General features: G+C 34.0%; 4 protein-coding genes and 1 long non-coding RNA gene across 18 annotated transcripts in view; 3 read left to right on the forward strand and 2 right to left on the reverse strand.

Annotated features, from left to right (window-relative positions):
* Faf2 (Fas-associated factor 2) overlaps positions 1–1974 on the reverse strand; it is a 3932-nt gene extending 1958 nt beyond the window's left edge. The window contains exons 1-7 of the mRNA XM_083088616.1: positions 1826–1974; positions 1576–1730; positions 1403–1483; positions 945–1170; positions 450–636; positions 176–349; positions 1–75 (exon numbers count right to left, since the gene is read on the reverse strand). The exon at positions 1–75 is cut by the window's left edge and continues 21 nt beyond it. Of these exons, the coding sequence (XP_082944742.1) occupies positions 1–75; positions 176–349; positions 450–636; positions 945–1170; positions 1403–1483; positions 1576–1638 (806 nt within the window). The 5' untranslated portion in view covers positions 1639–1730; positions 1826–1974. The remainder of the gene's footprint in view (positions 76–175; positions 350–449; positions 637–944; positions 1171–1402; positions 1484–1575; positions 1731–1825) is intronic.
* Positions 1975–2496: 522 nt separating this feature from the next.
* On the forward strand, positions 2497–7426 carry Cdm (importin-13-like protein cdm). Its single transcript, XM_083087809.1, has 9 exons — positions 2497–2876; positions 3159–3323; positions 3804–3947; positions 4016–4281; positions 4417–5170; positions 5448–6357; positions 6457–6603; positions 6705–7018; positions 7112–7426. Exons 1-8 carry the CDS (start codon positions 2736–2738, stop codon positions 6947–6949), a joined length of 2772 nt encoding a protein of 923 aa, XP_082943935.1. The 5' UTR covers positions 2497–2735; the 3' UTR covers positions 6950–7018; positions 7112–7426.
* A 680-nt stretch (positions 7427–8106) lies between these two features.
* Positions 8107–16221, reverse strand: Pcm (5'-3' exoribonuclease pacman). Of its 4 annotated transcripts, none has more exons than XM_083087807.1 (19): positions 15981–16221; positions 15311–15748; positions 14747–15191; positions 14412–14662; positions 14183–14343; positions 13722–14104; positions 13256–13548; positions 12901–13187; positions 12553–12829; positions 12107–12376; positions 11799–11959; positions 11351–11727; positions 10888–11276; positions 10726–10818; positions 10472–10645; positions 10029–10265; positions 9490–9957; positions 9224–9412; positions 8107–9106 (listed from the first exon to the last, which is right to left on the reverse strand). In XM_083087807.1, exons 1-18 carry the CDS (start codon positions 16053–16055, stop codon positions 9236–9238), a joined length of 4956 nt encoding a protein of 1651 aa, XP_082943933.1. In that variant the 5' UTR covers positions 16056–16221; the 3' UTR covers positions 8107–9106; positions 9224–9235. The 4 variants fall into 4 exon arrangements, with proteins under 4 accessions (XP_082943933.1, XP_082943932.1, XP_082943929.1 ...); XM_083087806.1 differs by having other exon boundaries at positions 9214–9412; XM_083087803.1 differs by having other exon boundaries at positions 8107–9412.
* Positions 10441–11793, forward strand: LOC145964750 (uncharacterized). The gene is made up of 2 exons (XR_014436549.1): positions 10441–11266; positions 11330–11793. It is a non-coding gene; the product is annotated as an uncharacterized LOC145964750 (long non-coding RNA).
* A 228-nt stretch (positions 16222–16449) lies between the features above and the next one.
* On the forward strand, positions 16450–23821 carry Nvd (cholesterol 7-desaturase nvd). Of its 11 annotated transcripts, none has more exons than XM_083089466.1 (9): positions 16450–16618; positions 17765–17913; positions 18850–18931; positions 19245–19622; positions 19683–20576; positions 21085–21263; positions 21739–21905; positions 22343–22521; positions 22797–23821. In XM_083089466.1, the coding sequence occupies exons 5-9, from the start codon at positions 20490–20492 to the stop codon at positions 23508–23510; spliced, it is 1326 nt and encodes a 441-aa protein (XP_082945592.1). In that variant the 5' UTR covers positions 16450–16618; positions 17765–17913; positions 18850–18931; positions 19245–19622; positions 19683–20489; the 3' UTR covers positions 23511–23821. The 11 variants fall into 11 exon arrangements, with proteins under 11 accessions (XP_082945592.1, XP_082945593.1, XP_082945596.1 ...); XM_083089467.1 differs by having other exon boundaries at positions 20413–20576; XM_083089470.1 differs by having other exon boundaries at positions 19245–20576; positions 21850–21905.
* Positions 23822–24260: the final 439 nt, after the last annotated feature.

The following is a 24260-nucleotide window of genomic DNA, read 5'->3' on the forward strand; positions in this document are numbered from 1 at the left end:
AAATTAATTTCATTACGCTCTATAATTGTTTGTAAACGTGACGTTAAATCAGTGGAAGATGGTGCACCTTCTAATCTATACAAACGAAACATTCAATTAAATCAATTAAATCGTGAACATTCAGAAAAGTAATTGAATGTTTACTTCAAAGTGCGTATGAATTAGCCTTACGTACCGACCAACTATTGTCATTCTATTGTCTTTCAGTACAATAAGCGCCAAGAAGGGAAATGAACCTGATTTCAGCGCTTCCGCGACTTTGTAACCTTCTCCAGATTTCACATTACATGCCCAGAACAAAGTATGTGTATTTATATACCGTATCACTTCTGGATCACACAGTGTATTTCTGGAAAAAAAGGCACATTTTTCTTGTTATATTGTATCACTTATGATATATATGTATGTGTATAAGTGCTATTTTTCAGGAAGTGATGTTGCAAGATTACCTGCACCATTGGTCAACTTCTTGTGTCTCATCCTTATGCAGATATACCAACAAAAATCTTAATTCTTGTTTTGCATCAGAAAGAGCTTGGCTGTATGAGCCTTGATAAAATACTGGATGAGTGTTACTATAACGTTCCTCATAGGACCTAATAAAGTTGATTACATCTTCCACTGGATCGGAGGATACTTAAAAGACATTATTTATTGATTTTAATTCTAATGTACAAATGTAAATCGATATATATATATATATATATATGATCAAGGAATATAATTGCTAAAATCTTATCAAAGTTAATTTTTATCAATTTATATTCATTAGATAAGATTTGAATAGAATTTAAATAATATACATAGAAAAATTAGAAATGCAATTATTTAAAATTTAGATTTGCTTTAAACAAGGATGTCTTATAAGAAGAAAAATACAAAAATAAGAAAAAAATGTGCCAAAATAACAAAATAGATCATTTGTTGTCACATCTGTTATTTACCAGGTCTAACATTCCTCCTAAATATTGCAAACAACAGCTGTAGGATACTGCTCACTATGTTGTAACACATAGAAAAAATATAGGATAAAAGACCACCCCCTCCACCAGAACTTCCTGGATAACTAAAATAAATTCTCGAACTACTGTCATCTACAACTTGTGGAGGTCGAGCACGCGAATCCTGTGCGTACATAGATGGTCTACCTTCGTATAAATTTAATTGTTCCTACAATGTAAGAGTCATTTGAATCACAAATCAAAATTCTACATATATGTATAAGGCATTAATTAAACTTATATAAATGGAATGAGATAAATATGCTAATACATTAATCATTGAGAGAGAAGAAATATTCTTTACTTATATTAGATTCATTAATATTAAAATATAAAGGTAAATATTGGAAATTATGGGACATGTTAAAATGAATCGAGATTTAAAAAATAATGCAGCATACCTGGACAGCAACCTCCAGATTCCAGTTGTGTCTCTGCAAAACATCTCTGCATACTGATAGATCCTCTATACCGGTGAGATCCTGGAAACGATTATTATGTCACGCCATGATATTGCACGAGGATAAATGTCAACCCTCGTGACTTTAAAATTAAAAGCGCGACGATAAGATACCTGGAATTGGAGTACTTTCTCAGTCTGATCGCCACTGAGCTCTCCTAAAGCGAGATCTGCCATGACGAAATTTTTTTTTCCCGGCGAGTCGTGGAGACGAAATGTTTGGACAATCCGGCAGAAAATTGTGCGCGCAGTTACATCGAGCCCATCAGCTGATACAAAGTTCGCATATACGGCGTAGGTTATAATAATGCGAAATCGTAACCATTTGGATACGCGAATATTTGTCGGCGATTGAGTTTTAAACCTTGAGTGTTCCTTTGATTAAGCACAGGAGGCCTCTCACGAAACGTCACGACACAATTCGTTTCATTTTTTTCAGTTACGCGGCCGTTGTTTTCGACATCATGACTCCTCACAGTATAATTTACGAGATTTCAGGCTTGTCTCTCTCTCTCTCAATCATCTTCGTCATTCTCAGACCGTCACGGTGACGTCATAAACAAACAAGTTACTTTTCGAGCTCTGTCATTGGTGAGAATCGCATATTTCCCTAGAATCTAAACGCTTGGGTTTATTTTATCAATCAATGGCCACATTCAACGGACTCAACCGCTAAATAGCAATCAAACGTGATTGGTTTCTACTTTCAGATCCGGCCAATCAGCGTCGAGTTACATCGGAAAATCTAGTAATGTTGCCCAACTGTTGAGTCCGCTGAATGCGGCCAATGGGAGCGTTCCATTTGACTACAGCCAATTATATCGACCTGTGCCTAGGGTAACCAGCAACGACCAATCAGAGAGTCCTATGAATTGGCCAATTGGCGACGTGGTCAATTGAGTGGCCAATCAGAATCTTTGAAATCTTTGACTTCTTCATCGTCCAATCAAATTAGATGCGAAACATTTTTAACTTCAAGTGGGCGTTACTCTATGTTATATATATGAAACATGACCGTAGTTGAGTTAGACTAGGTCAATTTAAGTTAGGTTAGATCAGGATTATGTTGTGCAATGTTATGTTATGGCAAACGCTCGATTAATTTTCGCGAAGTAAGATGATAAGAAACTAAAAAAATGCGTCAATAATACGAATCGAATACACAAACAACATTTTGACAGACGTGTTGGATTTCCTTATAGAGGTGTCCTAGTAAGAGTAACGGATACCCCGTTGTCGAAACAACGACATAGCACGTACATAAGACGTTTGGAATGGATTATGCAACGGTTGTCGACGACGCGATCAAACAATTCTACTCGATGGGCAATGATGAGGCTCATTCGTGGCTTTTGCAGGTGCAAGCCTCTCCCGAGGCTTGGCATTTTGTATGGCAACTTTTGGATCCCTCTAAGGTCATTATTCGCGATTGTATTTTGTGGGTTCTGTCTTTTATAAAGCTGCTAATTTATTTTTCCTTATTACACTTCTTCTCATGCGATGGTCCTACAATTCTATATATATTTTAGGAATGAGCAGAATTAGATGATTACTTACATTAGATGATTACTTATTGACATTAGTTTTAAACCAAAAACCAATGTAGCTATAATCAGAAAACGAATTGAAGACATTTTGAGTATTTTAACAGTGATTTAGAATTAATTCGTCTTTTTTGACTTGTATTATTTTTACAGTCATCTGAAGTGCAATTTTTTGCGGCAACAACTTTACATGCAAAGATATCCAAGCAATGGGACGAAGTGCCTCAAATCGAGTATCCAATGTTAAAAGAACGTTTGCTCAATAGTATGAGAGGAACCAACACTCCTACATTTGTCTTTGCAAAGCTTTGTCAAGCGGTAATATATAAATATATATAAAGTATAATACAAATAATTTCACAATATTTATATATAATCCATTATACAGGGTATCTGAAAAATCACCCACAGTACTTCGGGAAATGATTCGGAACCCAAAAAGAAGGAAACAAAGCTATAATAAACGTTTAAATTTAAATTTTAAATTTAAATTCTTAAATTTAAATTTTTAAATTTAAATTTAAAAATTCAAATTTAAATTAAAAATTTAAATTTAATTTAAAAATTTAAAAAAGGGATGCAAATTATAAAATTATAAATTACGTTTTTTTTAACATAGTGGCTATAACTCAGAAACGACTTATTTCTGGAGCTATGTTTATATATGCTATGTTAATAGCTAATTTATATAGCTTTTTTTTCTTTTTTTTGGGTCCCTAATTACTCCCCCGAAGTACTGCGGGCGATTTTCCGGCCATCCTGTATAATAATAAATTATTTAATGTGCTCTAATTTTAGTTAGCTGCATTTGTAGTTAATATTCACAGTGCGGAAAACAGGGAAAGAAATAAAAGTGTAGTCGATGAATTGTTTAATATTGTACCCTATTCTCCATCTGCGTTAGAATTGTTACTTCGAGTACTTGTAATACTGCCTGCAGAGGTATATAAATATATATAAAATTGTCTTATTTAATTTTTACTCTATGATGATTGCAATTATTTGTTTAGTATAAAAAGAAACACGAAGTAAAAAGTGCCAATTTGCGGGAAGCCGTTGTCTACTTAATTAATAGCTGGTGCCAAACTGTGTGGCTCCTGCAACAAGTCTTTTCAATATGTAGTCCGAATTCTGAAGGTAAAGATAGCGCATTGTACATCTTGGGACTGGAATGTGCTCAATCATGGCTCAAGATCATCGATCAGTTACCTTTAGAAACCACTGGCCAAATCTATCCTTATTTATTAATGGCTGCAGCTCACTATGCACCTAATAGGTATATAATTATATATTAAAAGAAGATAAGTTGGTTATTGTAAAACTTTTAATTATGTAATGATGGACAAAATAATAAAAATATATATGAGTTACTCTAAATAATGTAAAATAACATTTACTCTTTCTATTACAGAGGAGATGACGATGATGAGAATACTAAGAACTGGGAAATAGTACAAGATTGTTTAACTATGATCGTGACACGTTGCGAACTTCACAAGCGGCCTCAGATGTTCTGGGAATGGGCTACTGCTTTAGTATCGATGGCGAAACAACACGACAGAAAATATTTCTGCGAGATACTAACTGCCATCGGAGAGGCTCATAGCCGAGCGTTTCTCATCGCTCTCGCTGAGAATTCTAACGAGACGCACGCGTGGACTGCCATGCACTTGATTGAATTATTGTTAGATTGCTCGGAGCAAAAAGGTCGTTATCCTACGGAAGAGACGCGTAGTTCTATACCATTTGGATTTTGGTACGCGTTACAAGACGATCTTTCGACGTTAGATGAACCGTTGGAAAATCGAGCTTTAGAAGTGTTGAAGCCCATTTATTTTCGATTGGCCCAGGCATTGTTGCGAAAATCCACATTACCTGCATCCCCGAGCGAGGGAGGAAACGCGGAAGAACGCGAAATGTTCAGATGTTACAGGCAGGACGTGGTAGATACATTAGATTATTGTTATAAAGTTCTCGGTACTGATCTGTTGGCACTTCTTGGACAAAAAATGAGTCTTGAAAATTTGGCGTGGACTGAAATAGAATCTACATTGCACGCTTTCAAAGCTTTAGCCGAACGGGTTGGCACTGAGGAGTATTGTTACATTCCTGCACTGATAAATTTGATTCTCGTTCGCATACCTTATCATCTTTATCCTGAAGAAGTATGTATAGTCTGTATAATTGAACAATTAGAATTGTACCATATTTTTTTAAGAATCAATGCTCTATATTAATAGAATACTTTTATCTAAATATATTCGAGATGCAACATTATGTAAAAAACTAGCTTTTCTTAAATATTTTGTTTCTGTCATTAAATAAAATAATTGTAAGAATTTAAAAGTTCTAATAAGTTTTTTATAGAAATTTTTAAAATGTGATACATTTTATATTATTGTTACTATATTATCTTACATCTAATAACAAATTCATCTCTAGGTATTAAAGTGCGCCTGTTCAACGCTTGGCGCATATGCCGAATGGATAGGGGAACATCCTGAGCCTTGGCTAAAACAAGTATTGCAGCTTGTTACTCAAGGATTGACCAGAGGTTCTACGACGTCACCTTTTGCAAGTATGGCGCTAAAGGATTTGATCAGGGAATGCGAATCGCATCTCGTCCCTTATGCACCATCCATCCTTCACACCATCAGTCAGACATTACCAAGCGTCGAGCCCGGCGGTAGGGAAGGTCTGCGGCTTATGTATGCCGCTGGAAAATTACTCAACATATTGTCTTCTATGGAAGAGCAATTAGTGCATCTCGAAGCGACATTAGGACTATGCGTAATGAAAATAAAAGAGTTATTGGAGCAACCATTATTTACGGCGCGAGTTGGCGTGATAAATTATTTGAAAATGGTTACTATGTTCTTTACAACTCTCCAAGGCGCGATCGGCAAGGCTGTGTTGGACGGTGTGCTACCGGTGTTCAATCGAATTGTCGTGCATCCCGAGTGGAGCCAGGACAATGCTACATTGGAGGCGATGCATATATGCGCGCAACGATCTGTATCGGCATTGCAACAGCCGGAGATAGAGGCACGACCCTTGCTTCCAATTTTGTTAACTTCGTATAAGATCTGGCCGCATCCGGCCGCGTTAAATCTATTGAAACAGCTCGTGCTGCTGTTTAGGAGAGATCCAGACAACGTCGTAGGCCCGGTGCTCGCGGAAATGAGCTCGATAACATTGAATGGCGTGAAGGCGTGCAGATCGGTGCAAGGTGATTTGTCTGAATGGTCGGACCTATTGGAGGCTTATTTAGACGTGCTCACGCAAATCTGTAAGAAGAATACCAGGATATTGCTGCAGATTCCAGACCAAATACCAGACATGTTGCAATGCGGTAAGCGCAATTGCATATTTCGATATATATATTCTTAAAAATATTTAAATTCTTACGTAAAAATATTTAAATTTGTACTTTTTTCTTTTTTTTTTATAGGAATCGCATGTTTAATTTTACCAGAGACAGCTACAGCCAAAGCGGCCGGCCATTTTCTTAGTCACGCGATTATGCAAAGTCCGCATCTACAAACGTTTATTCAACCGATCGGACAGGAGCTTGTCTCCGCAATTTTGCATTGTGTCAGTAAGTAACAAAAATACGCGAATATCTCGCACATCTGTAAAAGCTACGCGAAACATTCGAAATCGCTCATTTATTTTATTTTTTTTTCATTTCTGTTATAGGTGGAGCAGTGCCTCATAATAATTTAGATCCGCATGCTGAGGTGTTATTAGCATTGAATAAAACTTGTTCGGAATGGACTGCGCAGTGGTTACGAATCGGGCTAGAGAATCAAAGGAACCTCGCTACCATAATGTTACAAAGAGAAAACATGACACGTATTTTAATGGAGAGAACAAGAGCAACACGACTTTGCGAAGTATTAAAAGAAATTAGTATTCAATGTCGTCAAAAGAAGGGACTGTGACAATAAAACTTTCAAAATATACGAAAAACGACACGAAAAACTGATCTAAGGCAATTGTTATGATCTAAGGTAAGAGAGATAATATACAGAAATTAACACACATAATTTATCTCCTCGTATTAAATACATAATATATATATGTATATATATTGTTTCATACAGATTTTGCATTTGCTTGAATTGTATGATATTCATTGATTATACTAGTATTAAAGAGCGTATATAGAAATGTCTCGGTAGTATCACACGTGATGCGAGATAAAAAGATATATTTAATATCTTATACTTGATAATATATGTATATTATCAAGTGTTTTTGTTTTGTATTATATAATCGCGTCCGTCTCGAATCGTAACTTTTGGAAATAAAAGAAAAAAAGGAGAAAGGAAGTACTTTGAAAATGAATGACATAAAATACCTCAATGTGTAATTAGTAAAAGTGTGATGAGAAAGGAGAATACAATTACAAATCTGAACGGAGTCTACTATTTAAATCCGTTGCCTGCTGCTTCAATTTCGAAAAAAAAACTGCCAACTATTCCCATATCCTATTTCTGAAAAAAGATATGCAGTATAAATGCATTTTTTTATCAAAACATATTGACGATTTCCTATAAATGGCTTAATTTGCATAATTGTTCGATATAATTCTTTTCTCTGTGATAATAGATTTAAAAAAATATTTTTACTAATTCGCGAAGAGAGAACGGTGAGGGAATTTTTTAAATAGTAAAAACTGAAGAATTGTTATCACTTTCCGATTATATCGTTTTGAATCGAGTTGAATAAAGTTTATATCTTTTGAAATCGTTGTAGTCAAGTTTAAGAGAATTTTAAGGTATAATTCAATGAACACTTGTACCATATTGAATCCTGTTCATCATGATGAAAATACTGAATGTTTGTATAATTTGACAAGAGTTTTATATGTGTAAATACATATCTATAGAATATCCAATACTAATTGAAGATAGTACTAGAGAGTAGATCTAATAGAAACTGTTATACATTCACTCAATATAGATAGGATTTGGAGAAAAGAGAAAGGGGGAGAAATTTTTTACTGATTTATCAAAAAATTTTAAAATGTGAAATAAAGGAAACACACATAAAAATAATTCAAAACAATATTTAAAATAAAATTATAAAAACAGTATTCAATAATATGATTTGCTTTCTTTATTGTATAGTAAACTTGAAACATTGTTGAAGTTTATTCTATTTAATTTTGATTTGTTCTTTGCTGTTCGTAATATAGAAAAAAGAAACATAAAAATCGTCGTGAATACATGTTCCTACATATATATGTATATATACTTAATATCACTTTCTCATCGCCTTACGTATGTAACATGCATATGTTACGTGCACAATGTTGTTTATCGACATGCAAATCATGTTATAATAAAGATTGATATATTTTTGTTTTTTCTAAATCACGCATAGCGCATTATTAAATGATAAATTAAATCCACTTATGCAAATCAATCCTCATCCATTTCATAGATTTGAAAAATATTCTTCAAAAGAATACAAAATAAAAGATTAAAAGCATAATTTTTTTCAATAAAGTAAAAAATAGTATAGACTGATTATTATGCGCATGATACATATTTCAATAAATAAAATAAAATAAAAATTTGAGAAAAAAGAGAGAAAAACATAATATATTATTACCAAAAAAAGTCTTCAAGATATTTTTGAAGCTTTTGTGTATATCATTAAATTTTGTAATTTTTTTTTAGATGGGCGCGCGTGAAAATATATTAATCTCTGAATAAGTAATTTTCGCGAGCACTCTCATAGAAAAATAAAATAAATATAATCATAGAATGTTTTGATGAAATATCGCACTAAAATCAAAACATAAGAATTCATGGATACAAATTCATGGATACAAATTCGTGGATACAAATTTTGTATCTTTTACAAAAACGTAGCAAATGTAAAAGATACAAAATGAACAATTAACTAATTATTCTCACTTACATTCTTTACGTATGTTACGTATATAAATTCAAAGAGTATATGTACATTTAATTTGAGAAAGGATCTACAAATTATTACTTGGTGCGATTATATCTAAGTACGAAAAAATGTTCAATGCACCAATGTAAAAGTCTTCAGAATAAAAGATAAACTGGCCCGTTGGAAATCTTCAAAAAAAAATTATTCATTTTTATTATAAAATGTAGAAAACGAACGCGTGATAGGATTTCAATATTATTATCTTGTATGTACATATATAATTTGCAAAAATTACCCTATCTTACAAGATAGAATTTTCACTGAGGGGGTTCACTGCCATTTGATAAAGGTGGCGAACCGAATTTCGCAGCGACGCGCGATTTCCTGGGCTTGGACGATTTTCCCGTGTTATGTTGCAGCTGTTGTTGCGGTGATTGTTGTGGTTCGTTTAACGTCTTTTCTCTGACTTTATTTATAACCTCTTGTTTTTCTTTCTGCGTAAAAAATTGACGATTTAATAACTACAGTTGGGAATCACGATAAAAAAACGATATAACTTTTATTTACAAACCTTGGGTGACGTTTCTTCTTTCTTTTGCTGTTGTTGCTGCATTTTAGGGCTCGAATTCTTTTTGACATTTGGATTGGTCTCTTTTATAGCTTGTTTTACACTGGCATTTCTGCTCTTTTTCTGTGCTTGTAACGGCACAAACGTGGTACTGTTCTTAATCTCTATTTTCGGTCCATTTTGAGGACCTTTTTGTTGTCCTTGTTTAATTGGTTGTTGCCTGCCTTGATTATACGACGCGGTTTGTCCGAACGCTGGATTTGGCGGTAATTTCTGGTTCCATTTCGGATAGAATATATTAGGCTGCATAAGTAGATTTTGCGGAATCGATGGCATTTTCGGAGGTCCCATAGGCAGTATAGGAGGTCGAATATTTTGGACCCAATTACTATGTTGATTATTATACCACTGTGCTCGAGGTGCCATTGTCATTTTCGCATCATGTGTCGATATCTTACTTAAATTTAATGCCTAATAATAATCATAGTTATATTAATACAAAAAAAAAGATTATAATTAATTTTTTATACATTTATCGTTACCTTATACGCTCGTTTAGCAGCACTTTCCGCGGCTAGTTCGTGAGTAATGCAAGGATCGCCCTTAAAAACTCTTGCATGATCTACCATAATGTGAGCGGTAATCAAACCCGTTTTTTCATCGATGATATAATTATATTTTGGTATGCCAGCTCCACTATACGAGAAATGTTGCAATAATTGTGTGCTATACCAAACTGAATGTGTTCTCTCTTTTTTCTCTTCCGTTCGTCGGGCGTGCTGAAAAATAGCATACACATTTTATGCAAAATTATTAAACGGCTATACATGTAGCTATTTTTTTTTAATTACAAACAACAAACAACAAATCATATGTATATATACACATACATACATACATATATATATATATATATATATATATATATATATATATATATATGTATATAAAACATTATATAACAATAGGACATAGATAGACATACATCAAACATTTGTTGAACCAAAGGTGGGGGATTTAATGTTTGATCTTTTTGCGAAATTGTCGCTTTCTGAAGCGTCATCGCGGATGTAGAGTGTTTGCTCTGTTGTTTACTTGCTTGCGCATTTACATCGGGAATCTTTAGCATAGCTTTCAAAAATGCGCTAGGATCTTGTGGCTGTTTTTTGGGGAAATACAGTGATAGATGAAACGTATAATTTTTCAACACACTAGTACATAATATCCAACAATATTTACCGATTGCATATTATGATTGTTACTGAATGGCTTGACCTTCATTGACGTCATCATTGGATTCGACGGTATTTTTTCGGGCGGCCCATTCGGTTTCTATATCATATAGCAAAGATCTATAAGATTCGTGAAACAATTTTGTAAATCTACATCGTTATATTGTACCTGTATCTTGTGCAATTCGTCCCATAGCGCTTGAAATTCGGTCGTTTGATTAGGTGGCGCGTTCTGACGAGGATTCTGAGGCAATGTCGCATAAGGCATCGTTTTTGAACCTGATTCTACCGTATTTTGTTGTACCATTATGCCCAAACGAATATCTCGACTTAATTTTTCAAGTCCTTTCTTAGCAAGTTGCATTTGCGGATACGACTTCGACGATTGATCGCTCTTTTTATTAGGAGAAGCTGGATTTGCGATTTGTTTGCGGCAATCTGCCGATTCGTTTGCTGGATTTCCCTGCTCGCTTCTTTCGCCAAAGCTGATATTTACGAAATCCGTAGCTGCCAAACGATAGCCGCGAGATGCAGAGCAACCGCTTAATGTAAGTCCGCCTATAATATATAAATCGTTAAACAGAATTCTAAGTTTTTTTTTCATATTTCAGAAAATTATGTGCTTTTCTCACCGATGAAAGGCTGATCAAACAAAACATCGTACATAATATCCGCCGGATTGTTCGCCTTTCGTATTCCTATTACAGTACCCTTGACTCCGAGCGGTACGCTGAAACCGTTTCGAACGCAGCGTATCCTGTCAAACAAACGATTCTGGGAATTCGGATCAGGCGGCACACTACGCAGGTGTAATCCCGGCTTGAAGAGCAACTGTGGTTTCACTTGTATAAAAACCTCTTTGGTATTTTGAATCTTTAGGTATTCTTCTATCTCTTGCTCAATTTGTTTTACAAATTCCGTTTCGACGATATCCATGCCACAGGCACGACTTTCTATACCGTTCAATTGTGTTTTCAGCCATGCGACTGTATCTTTCAGCTCGTCCGATCTACGTCATGTATTATTATATAGAAATTTTAATCAAATAAGGTAAAATACAAGTAATAAAATATGACATACTCTTTGTTGAATAACTCCTCTTCTTGGAAAATATCATTTGTTACGTTTTGAGCTAAACGTTCGAATAAGTTGGGGCATTTCATCATATAATTGCGAATCAATTCAATTGCTTTTGCACTGTACAACCATTGGCCATTTTCCTTTCTAGTGTAACCAGGTATCTTTAAAAATTTTATGTATTAGAAAGAGATAGAAAAAAAAACGGATCCACATTGGATGTACATAATGAATAATAATACATTAATTACATCTATACAAAATTACATTTAATAATGCAAATATCAAATTTGTATAACAATTTTTCTCACCTCTTCATTCTTTTTATTGAACTTTAAATTCAATCCAACATTATATTTAGCAACTTCCTCTTTTGATGTTTGTATAACATAAATTGTTCCAGTAATTCTACTTAAAAGATGACTACTTATTCCGAGACGTTGCGCGGCAATACTGCCATGCATATATCGAGTCTTCTGTTGCGCATAAGCTTGTTTAATAACTTCAAACGTTGGCTCCTTTGTGGTCTTTATAGAAATTTTGATTCTACGTGGCTTTGGATAGTCTTTATGTTGCATAACCTGTAGATTTATAAAAGCCTCTTAAATTAAATAATTTATATACTTTTCCAGTGAATTACACAAGCCCATTTAATCTGTTAGATTAATTATCGTTTCGATAAATTTAATTATATGAATTTATTAAAATTGTTTAACTATTTGTGTGTATGTATATATATAACCCAATGCAATTGTACCTCTCCCATTGCTCCATAATAAGGATGTCCCAACATAAAACAAAAAGTGCCTGGTATAAAAATATCGTGCATAGTTTTATAGACTGGTAGTTTCTTGCTATAGACAGAAATGTCTTTAACTATAGTCTGATAAGCGTAAGCCGTGGGATAATCGCTCCATTGTTTTTCGATCGTTACTTTTCCCTGAACACCGAAAACATATTTGTTACCCAAGTATGTGCGGGCGTAAAGCAACATATTCGTATCGCCTACATCTATTCCAAGACGCGACATATATCTAGAAACAATTATATTGTTAGATTCTCAATATCATTCTTATTAATATTATGTTACAGAATTTTATCTTACGTTTCTTTGATTTGTTTCCTTTGTGTATTCCACTCCGCAGCTAACAAATCCTTCACATCTTCCTTTTTCAAATTGTTATCACTATAACCATCTGATGGATTAATTAAACTGAATTTTACATCACTGTCAGCCACACCAATCACGAAAGCTTCTTTCAAATGAGGCCATCCAATATATACACTTTTCCCTAATAGCTCCGATGCCAAAGTCGTTAAATTAGGTGTTTCGTTTGATATTATAGTTACAATCATATTTTCTCCCATTGATGCCTGCTGAAATACCTTGACCTGAAAAGACACTTATATAACAAGTTGTTAAGAATTGTGGCAATATTGAAATTCAACGATATATGTACCCTCGCTTTTTCTAAATACGCTGTATGTTGTAAATGCCGTAATATAGGAAATCCCGGATAATAAAGCTCGAGATTGAAACCTGGGGACAAGCCTCTGATTAATTGTTCTCGCGGCACAAAAATCTCATCGCGATTTATTGAAGTTAACTGAGCACAATTGGTAAATTCCGGAAAATATATTGTTGCCTTCTGAGTACTTCGGATTTCATCACTATACATGTATAGACACATCGGCCCATGTCTATTTCTTGCATCTTCATCCACTGTTAATTTCGATAAGTGTGGCTGCATAGCTATCAAATAAATGAATATAAAATATAGAATAGAGATTTATACTTATTTTCGTATTCGTATTTTAAATATAAAGAAATTTTTATATTAAAATGCATATAATTTGAATATTGAACTTTCAAATAAATGTCACATATTTCCAATTTTATTGGATATAAAGAAAGACATTGCTCACCAGCCAGTAACAGTTTTTCATCGATGAATGGAATAAGTACAACTGCTTCCCATTCCTGCTTTTTTCCATTTAGATCAGTTTTAAAATCATGCGGATAATAATTTATAATGGGAGAAGACTCTTCCGTTAACAGTGTTTGGAATGCCTTTGGTAATAAATCTTTACTGTATGCAGGCAACACAGCTAATAATTGTTGGAAAGGTAAAAATGGCTCTCCCAATTCAAATTCTAATTTCAAATCCTTAAAGTCTTTTATGTCTGAAATATATGGAGCATAATGATGTGGATAATACCATGACCAGCTACAACAGCCATGATAATAATAACCCAAATTCCATTGTATCGCTCTTACATATCCTTCGGCTTGTGAACGTAAAACTTCTCTGAAATCCATGAAAAAATAATGAAATTACAATTTTGCAAATATCTCGTGTAAGATTATGTGTAAAACTGAAACTTACGCATCGACATTTTTATATTCCAATTTGTTCATATAATAATCTCTTTTATGTTGTACAAATTCCATATTATATATATCACTATCAGATTCATCATCTATTATATCCATATCGATTGTGTAATCATTATAATCTTCATCATCATCATCAAAATGACCTAAGGACTGTATTGCAAAGTGTTATTTGTCTATCTCTCAAATAAGCAATCATTGAAAAATATTTAAATAAGTACCATTTCTGTAGTATTTTTAATTACAGTATCTAAATCTTTATCTTGTATCTTTTGCGGAATTGCAATGTCGTCATCTTCCGATTTCTTATATACATGACGTTCAGTTTCATTGGGTCGTCTGCCTGTTTTACTTTCGAAAAATTTTAAATCAGCATAATGCTCATTAAATTGTTCCAAGTCTAAATGACTAAGATTCTCCATAAACTTCTCAAAACGATCCAGTTTTAATGTTCCCGCTTCATTTATATAGCCTAGAATGAAATATTACTTTTATTCACATACAATAATAGAAAGTATATATGTTGTATTTAAATATCAGTAGAGAGTGATCAAACCATCAAGCGTCGGTAATACTTCCATGTATGCGCGATACAGAATTGGCAATGCACCATTGGCAATATGTAAATTTGGCAAATGGGGAATAAAATCGTTTCCCACGAGAAAACCCATTAAAACCCAGTCATCGATTATTTTCTCAATGTCAAATGGAAAAGGTAATTTATCTTTGATTGGTGAAAATTCATGCTCTATATATTCTCGCAAAAGTGATAAATGAAGAAGGCAGAACTTTGTCTCCTCTGGAGTCATCTTAACTTGTTGTTTACCAAATTTGACCTCTTCTCTTAAAAGAGAGAAATTTGGCTCGTGAGAACAGAGACCTAACATTATTAAATCTGCATCTAGACCATATAAACAATGCCTAGAATTACAATTGTAATCTTTACTCGCTTTCATATATCTTATATAATCCATGATTTTATGTTCTCCCTCTCCAGGAACCTGAAACAGTAATACTTTATTTGTCTTATTCTATTCAAATTTTCACCTATATATTACACTACAATAAAGAGAGAACAAATTATATTAATTTTTTCATCTAAAATGTTAGAAAAAAATACCTCAGACCCGCTGAATAATATTTTACATTTCTTCCAGGTATCATCCATAGAAACTTTATATTCAACAAAACGTTTGAGCTGCTCGCCAAGTTTAGCCATAAAAAGTGTTCCTGGAGTTATGCAATTTGAATCGAATCTCTTTTCTTTGGGTATCTCGATACCCTTTGCCTTAGCTTTTGCCTCTTGTACTTCTGCATCCTTGGCAGCTCTAAACCGCCGTCCCCTCTGTTGATTAATCTTAGCTCTAGGCGCTACACCGTCTATCGCCATGAAGAACAACTTTTGTGGGCGTATCATATTGAATAACACTTCTATATAGTGAAATATATTTTTAAAAATATCTTCCTCAGAAATACGGAAACAAACATCATCATTAGGATGTGAACATGTATGTATGATACCATTCATATCTAAATATAAATAATCAAACTCTGGTATCTGAAAAAAACAGAATTATTAACACAAGTTTTTCTTTTTTGCACAAAACTATGAAGTACATAATATCCATCATAAGTCTTGCATTTCTTATTTCATACACAGTGAACTATTTAAGAGAAGATAAATTCTGCGAATCATGAAGAAACACGATGCAAACGAACAAAAAGATAGAAAAATACTCATTACTCGAAGATAACATTGTACTTTCTTCTTGTTTTTTTTTTCTAAATACCTGATGTTCCTTTATGACCTCACTGAGGCAAGGATATCTCTCGCTTATGTATCTAAAGAATTTCGGCACACCCATCTTGAGATCTCGTTTGAACACCGAGAGTAAAAAGGCTCGACTCTATACCGTCTGTCAGACAAACTGTACGATTCTTTATATATAAAATCCCGTCTTTATCAAAATTAAAAGTTTTGCTCGCGGATCCGCTATATCAACTCTGCTTCAACAGCTCACTGCTTGTTCGTTACACGTAGATGGAAAGACGAGCTCGAAGCTCTCGTGCTAAGATCCCATTTCCAATCAATGATGTACAATTGGTTGTTGAATAGAAAATTCCTAGAGTCCCAAAAGTTCCTAGTCTACAGCCAATCGCGTGACATCGTGTGTTTCTTCCTGAAAAGCAGCCTTTATATTCGATTAAATTGCAAGATTGCCAACAATAAAATTTTTAACAACTTGTAACAGAAATCTTGGCCACCCTGTCGAAGCTTGCTCAAGCTCAAGCTTTTCACTTACGGTAGAAAAGGTAAACGTATCTTTGCAATGGAGAGAAAAATCGTCGCTGATATGAAGAATATATCCTTTTTGAACGTTCGATCAATGATAAGCCCTTTTACTCCGCTTCTTTATACTAAGTTACTGTAAGTTGGAATATTTTATCTTTGGAGATGATCGTGTTCTAGACGTACACACACAAACACACACACACATATGTATGTATGTGTAATGAATTTTATTTGAACGTTATTATTAATTTCCTTTATTTGGCGAATTTTAATCTGGAATCCAATCTTTAATTCGTTTTCAAGTAAACTCGCGGATGAGAAAAACAGAGAAAGATCATTAATTATTTCTAATCGCTAGCTTTGTATAATTGGAGTCAATAATTTAAATCATTGCTATATTAACATTCTCTTCGAAATATCATGGTTAAAGTTAAAAGCGGTAACTTCAATAAAATAAAAATGGCCGATGACGACAAAAAATAATATGTAATAATATACATATATATTTTAAAAGAGAAAATTATATTATCGTGTTGTTTTTCCAACGAAAGATCTGCAGAAATATGTACGAAAAGAGTATGCAAATATTTCATAACGTTTGTATTTTATTATGTATTTATTATATAAATTACAATTTTCGTCGTCACGGATATCAGTTATAATCTCTTTACGACAAATATATACATTATATTTTTACACCTCCTTTTAATAGTATTTTCTATAAAATATGTTCGCTCGCGATGTGTGTCGTTGAAGATTATAACGTTTCTCAAGAATAACGTAACAACATGGCATGATTTAACACGAGATTATTATGAATTTTATATTTTATCTCCGAAAACTTTGCGGTTAACTTTAACCGTTTTACATCACATATAATGACACTTATAAAGCACTAATCAATTGTTTTCTTTATTGTTATTAATTTACAAATTTGTAAGAAATATTTATGATTTTAATTAGGAAATATTTAGAGTGCATTTTTAGTAAATAACAATACATTATTTAATTGTTAATGATATTTTCTGTAAGATAAAGAAAAAAAAATAATTTTTATATATTATTTTTATGTTTTTTTATATATTCATTTTATATATTATGTATTTTTATATATAATTTTTATATTATTTTATATCATTTTATATATATTGTAATGTGATATGGATAATTAATTACAATAATAAAATATATTAATTATAATAATAAAATATATAAATATAATAATTAATATATAATAAGATATAATGTATGGATAATTAATTTTTCATTTAAATATTAAAGATACTCGACTTGATGGAGGCGCTTTTGTATCGGAATATCATCCTTGGAGTTTGGATTATGTGGATTTTTTGCTGCAAGACATCATCTCTCTCAAAGATTCTTAGAAAAAAACTTCAAAGAAAAGTCACTCGGATTAAGGCGACAAAGCGGTAAGCACGTTAAGCAAGTATAATACATTGAAAGATGATCTCGCTCCTGTTCTCCGGCGCGAGAAATGGCGCAGTTAAGCACTTTCGAGCTTCATGCATTGTTGAAATATTTTGAGTGTGGCCACGCAGCATGACACGCATTACCTTTCGATTCTGCTTGATATGGAGTTAGGTGCAAGCAAACGAACGAGAGCGATCTCATTACCGTCGTTTCACCGAATAATATTACGCTGCGGCGGCACAAAACGCGGAGCGTTAGAATTTTTCGGCCACGGGAAAGAGAAAGAAACAGAGGAGAGAAGGAGAGAGAGAGAGAAAGAAAGAGAGAGAGACACAAGCATCTTGATAAAAGGGAAAACGCGTTATTTGGTGAATTTACGAGGCGATCTTATCGGCACCGCCGATCTCGCGCCGGGGACTTTTTTGTCTTGGGTGGTACGCGTTTGAATAATTAATCCGTTCTCTCAGCGTATATTCACATCAGGGATGCAGCGCGTTACCACCTCAAGATTACGAGCGACCGTATACTTATCCGGTATGCTTAACATAGTCGGTGACGGACAGTGGCCCGACAGATTTTTAAATTGCAAAAGCGGGTCGCATCGACCGGGTATTCTAAATATCCTCACTTGGAATCTCTCACTCTGCCTTTTGATCCCAAATTATACTTGCTGGTAGGGGTCATTCGCTTTTTCCGTTTTTCATTTATATCTTTCAAGCAATAGTATAATTCGAACAAAAATTATTGTTATTAAATTGTATCGATTTCAAATGATAAAATTGGTTTACCCAGAAATATAGATCCTTTTATACTCGACAATGCGAAGGAAGATAGATGATGCTTATTTCTCGTTGATACATTAAACTATGAATTTTTCAGAACAAATTCTTAAATGCCAATTGATTCTCTCTGTTCTAATTTTTCTTGTTCTTTAGGGAGAAATTATTTAATAAAATAGAAAGCATTTAATTTTGCTTTAAACTAAAAATGTATGAAACACACTTAAGAATGTCTCTCGTAAGTAATAATTATTTACTCTTGCTACTTAATTACATGATCACATTTATTTATAAATGCTATCCTTGTTGGATAAAGAATTAATAATCGTTTGCTGTATATATATATATTTCTTATTTGTCATTTTTTTAAATTAAAAAAGGTAAAATTTTTTTACATTTTATTGAATATGTCGACTATGCTTTATTAAATCTTTATTCATATTTCATTTCGATGAATAAGGTCAATATCCTCGATATTCGATACGTGTCATTCACATGATACATGTCAGATAATGTTCGAAAAACGATATCAAAGTTTACTATTTCGCAAGCTAAGGATTTCGATCAAAGAAGACGAAGGAGGAACTAGAAGGAGGAAAGGAGAGAGAATATGTACGACTTGTCAATGATAATCACGGTGATGTTGTCATCCAGCGCGTTCACGAGAAAAGATACACCGAGGAGAGAAAAATATATAAATCTTCTACAAGAAGAAAATCAGAAGAGAAGAGGAAACATTCGTCTGTGTTAGCGACGCAAAAGAATTTTCCATAGGAATATAAATGTGAATCCCCGTGATTCTGTCCGCTAGATCAATATGCTAAACGAATGGATGGACGTCGGCGAGCATTGAAGCATTGATCGATATACAATCTCGATAAAAGGAGACACGCTGGTCGGCCGAAGAGGGCGATGAAGAAGTGGTGGAGGTAAAAACAGTGAAAAAGAAGGAGAAGAGGACGAAGGGTTTAAACTCGTCGCGGTTTTAGATCCGATGATATAGGTGGTATATAAGCCGCTGTTGACTCGTCGCGTCTTTTGCCCGTGGCCGGGCATACATAATCGGACAACTTACGTGACACACGACGCTGTCGACGTTCAGCCCCGAGTCAATCGTGGTGCTTCGAAAAAGAAACACAATTCGGCAGACACGGCGGATCCGAGTATAATATAAAACCGCGAATAAACTTCCCCGTTTCAATTGCCTTAAAATCTTTGTAAAAGTGATTCGATTTCTTCCTTTATTCCCGGACTTTTTTGTTTATTCTATACATTCTCTCTTTCTTTTCCTTTCCCTTTCTCTGGCGCGTTCTCCCTTCTCACATACCCTCTGGATCCATCGCGTTCTCCAAGTCTTCTACGTCGCCGACTCTCCCTCTGGCTGTCCTCGCATACGCATCGCTCATACTGACGCACACGCATGTGTGCGCTTACATATTAACTAACTAACTATACCGCAAGTTATCTTTCTTTTTCTCCCTTTCATTTTCTTATCCTCTCGTCCTGTCCTTCCGTGGACAGGAGTCCTCCTAGCCCTTTTTTTGTCCAGCTCTCGACGAACGCGCGTCCTCTTTGCCGGTAGCTTCTCTCCCCACACCCTTCCAACCCGTCTAACTCTTTCTCTTTTTCTTTCTAACCCCCGTCTCCTCATCCTTTCTCGCCATCGTTTTGTTTTGCGCGCTCCCGTTTATCTCCCGTGCACATGCGAACGGAATCAAGAATTGTGAGCTGTACCTGTCGGGATAAGGGAGTCGAAAGAGAGACACCGTGCAAGCGTGATATCGGGAAAAGGGACAATGCTGGAATGGTATATCGGAATTGCGACCACCCTGCTGGTCTTCCTCATCTACTTTGCGTATTTCTTCAAGTTCAACTGGATCAAAGTGAGTAGCGATCTTTTCAAACAACTGCACGCGTAAGCATTTCCTTCAATATTAAAGGAAACAATTCTTGAATTACAATAACAATATTGGCTAAATTGATTAAAAAATTAATTAACATTATTTTATTAAATTTTTACAACAACTGGAATAATGGACAAATTTTGATCCGAAATATCTAATTAATTAAAAGATTTTTCAAAATTCTGATTTTTTATTTGCACTCTATCTTCTGCGCTAGGCTTTTTTTTATTATGTTGTATACATTCTATTAGACAGCTTTAGATTTACTTTTTATTGACAAATTAATTGCAATTAACATGTGAAGTGATCATCTTATATACATCAATTTTTAGAAAAATTTCTTTCTCATCAGAATTTAAAATGAAGAGGAAGAGACAGAGTGTGTTTTAAAACTAATTAAATTCTTTTTTCTCAAATAAATTTAAAAAAAACCTTTTTTAAATATATGGTGTTCTCTAAGATTAGCTCGAAATTTATTGTGTTAAAGGATATGAGGAATGAAAGTAGAACCAACGGCGACGTTTATGCAAGATCCAAAAATCGAAAAGTGGGTAAACTACCACCGGTATATCCGAACGGATGGTTCGCTTTGCTCGAAAGTTCGCAGTTAGAAAAGGGTCAAGTGAAACACGTGTCTGCCCTCGGCGAGAATTTCGCGATCTTCAGGTACTTTCAGAGTGCGCAAAATCTCTTTTGATGAACTTATCAAAATTTGTTCAACTGTCGCTATCCTTTAATTTTTTATTTTTTTTATGTTTTTAATGTTACACATATGTATTAATTTTGATAATGTTGACATGCATACGTTCTTTCTATTGCTTATGTGTTTAAAATTAGAATAGATTAAATGTACACACAAGTGATGTCCATTTTACATGTCATTTTGTACATTTGAAGAGGATTTGACAAATTTTTTATAAATTTATTTATAGACAATTATAATAATTTAATTAAACATGGTGATTTCAATGATTTTTGAAAGTTGGCACGCGCAATCAGAACATTAGTATCGTTTGAATTAATTTTTTCGTATTAATATTTCTTCGTGTTTGAAATTTTTGAGAAGGATTACGCGATCTCTATATTTGAAAAAGTTAAAATAATTTCTGTTTATTACATAATATTTTTGAATTTCTTAAAGAACCGAAAAAGGCGTCGTAAATATTTTAGACGCATATTGCCCACATTTAGGGGCAAATATGGGTGAGGGTGGCCGTGTGAAAGGAGATTGCTTGGAATGTCCATTTCATAGCTGGACGTTTCGCGGGGAGGATGGTCGTTGTGACAATATACCTTATGCTGAAAAAGGTAATTAATATATATAATGTTCACATATTTTTCCCAATTTTGCTGATCAAAACTGAATATTTTTGCATTCTAAAATCGCATTTCTGCATTGAGATATTTGTGCATTTTTAAAATCTATCCCCGATTATGTACAATGCAAATATTTTTGGTCATTTAGATGCCTTTTGCGATATTTCGCATATCGACATAATTTAAACTTTTGTTATTAATACCGAAGTTATATTATTAATCCAACGAAACATTTTTGTCTTAATTTTAAATTTTAATAATTACAATATGTTATATGTATACACAATGTGACATACTTTATTTAAAATATGTTTACTTGATCAGTGAAATCAGATATGAAAATTTTTTTATCGATTCGTATCTCTTTTATATATTCTAATCATATTTAAACGCTTGCCGCATTTTTTCTCTCTTACATCGCACTACAGTGCCGGTAATCGCGCGTGCAAGAGCCTGGAAGTGTCGCGAAGTGAATCACATCATCTTCGTGTGGTATCACGCTGAATCCGCTGAACCAGATTGGCAACCACAACCGTACAAGCAGATCTCCAATGGGACATGGCGCTACCAAGGTCGCAATGAGTTCTTCATCAGCTGTCACATACAGGTTTGTCGCTCTCGATTTCCTGATATAAAACCGCTCCATCATCATTTCATACACGGAGAAGGAAGATAAGAAGGAAGAAAAAAGCATCCGCATGATGTAATAAATTATTGATTTTATTTGAAAAATCTAAATCTCGAGGGTAGCTACAAATGGACTAGATAAACTTAACATTGAAAAGTATTACAAAGAAAGTTATTTTTAATTTATTCTTCTATTCGTCTATCTTTTTGTTTCGGAGGATTTATTTCAAATTTAATGTAACATATTGTATGTAGGAGATAGCTGAGAACGGGGCCGACATCGCGCATCTCAACGCAGTGCACGGTCCATTTATGTTCTTCTCCGATTACGTCCCTTGGTTAGCTCGGCATTCCTGGATTACCGATGTGCCATGGCGGCCGCACTGCTCGCATAATGAGATGGATACGGACAAGGAGATGGATACGGTAGCGAAGAAAACGGAAGTGCGCGTCAAATTGAACGGTGAACTGCCCGATTATCCGATCGCTGATAACGAAAAGAATCATTATCATTTCCCAGCCGAGAACGAACGAGTCGGCCGAAGAGAAAAGCATAAGGCCGGCTTGCAATTGCGCCATAGTTTAACTTTATTTGAATGCTTCAACGTGCTTGTCGTAAACGTTCACGTTGAACAGATTGGTCCTGGTTATGTCGAGCTGCTGATCAACACGTCATTCGGCCCCATGTGCATCTTGCAAACGGTCACGCCGATCGAGCCGATGCTGCAACGAGTAACTCACCAAATCTTTTCGCCACCATTAATGGCGCCCTATGCCAATTTGATCTTCCTGGGCGAATGCGTTATGTTTGAGCGCGACATCATGATTTGGAATCATAAAAAGTATGAGCGGCAGCCGATGCTGGTGAGCGAGGATCGTGCCATCCGGGAATATCGGCGTTGGTACTCGCAGTTTTACTCGACCAACAGTCCTACCTATCAAATGGCCGTCCAGGACCTGCAGTGGTAACGAAACAAGACACATATTCTTATAATCGGCATCTCTACTGGCAGAATTTGAAATCCTGGAATAACATCTATAGAAAGGTTTGGATCGATGATACTATTAATATCTGAAAATTGATCGTTTATTTGCGATGTAAAACCCATTTTAAATGATTTATAATTTGTAAAATTCAAGAAAGAGTTGTACTTATAATTTTATGCCGTGTAATGGAGAGAATACGCGAAAAGTCAGACATTTATAAGAATAAAATTATATGTGTATATATATACATTTATAAGAATAAAATTATAAATAAAATTTTATCACAAACCATGTATAGATCGTCTAAAATGACATTTTTAAAGAAATTAAGAATTTTTGTTATATTTTCTTCTCATTTCTTCCTGCTTGTTGTTTTAAATATTGTTTAAATATTATTGACGGCATTAATTTTCGGCATTCAAATTAATCATATTTTTCTTTACCATTATACTGCTCCAATATGCCAGATATATTTGTAATGACATGTTCGATGTATCGAAGCACATATTTATTTGATAAATCTTTAAAGAAGTTTGAGAACTTTAATTTAAAACAAAGAACTCTCTTTACAGTCGTGCTTACGTTATTTTATAACGCTTTATAACATAATTTTATATCGTATAAATGTACAATTAAATACTTTATATAGATACACATATTTTTTAACAAGTTAAGACATCGATAGTCTTATGTCTAATGTGCTAAAAGTAAAGTCATAGAATTTATTAATTT

The sequence above is a fragment of the Camponotus vicinus genome, unplaced genomic scaffold (genome assembly GCF_025532165.1).
Source record: "Camponotus vicinus isolate PSW18456_S1 unplaced genomic scaffold, iyCamVici1.0 SCAF_14, whole genome shotgun sequence".
In the NCBI taxonomy this organism is placed as follows: Eukaryota; Metazoa; Arthropoda; class Insecta; order Hymenoptera; family Formicidae; genus Camponotus; species Camponotus vicinus.

What these genes read in the sequence shown, in the direction of transcription:
- Nvd (XM_083089466.1), top strand. Translation starts at nt 20,490, where the DNA reads ATGCTGGAATGGTATATCGGAATTGCGACCACCCTGCTGGTCTTCCTC. An exon ending in TATACCTTATGCTGAAAAAG is followed by an intron (nt 21,906 to 22,342) that starts GTAATTAATATA and finishes ATCGCACTACAG; the next exon opens with TGCCGGTAATCGCGCGTGCA. An exon ending in TCATCAGCTGTCACATACAG is followed by an intron (nt 22,522 to 22,796) that starts GTTTGTCGCTCT and finishes TATTGTATGTAG; the next exon opens with GAGATAGCTGAGAACGGGGC.
- Pcm (XM_083087807.1), bottom strand. Translation starts at nt 16,055, where the DNA reads ATGGGTGTGCCGAAATTCTTTAGATACATAAGCGAGAGATATCCTTGC. An exon ending in AGTATTACCGACGCTTGATG is followed by an intron (nt 14,663 to 14,746) that starts GTTTGATCACTC and finishes ATTTCATTCTAG; the next exon opens with GCTATATAAATGAAGCGGGA. An exon ending in GAGGAGTTATTCAACAAAGA is followed by an intron (nt 11,728 to 11,798) that starts GTATGTCATATT and finishes TACATGACGTAG; the next exon opens with ATCGGACGAGCTGAAAGATA.
- Cdm (XM_083087809.1), top strand. Translation starts at nt 2,736, where the DNA reads ATGGATTATGCAACGGTTGTCGACGACGCGATCAAACAATTCTACTCG. An exon ending in ACCAGACATGTTGCAATGCG is followed by an intron (nt 6,358 to 6,456) that starts GTAAGCGCAATT and finishes TTTTTTTTATAG; the next exon opens with GAATCGCATGTTTAATTTTA. An exon ending in CGCAATTTTGCATTGTGTCA is followed by an intron (nt 6,604 to 6,704) that starts GTAAGTAACAAA and finishes TTTCTGTTATAG; the next exon opens with GTGGAGCAGTGCCTCATAAT.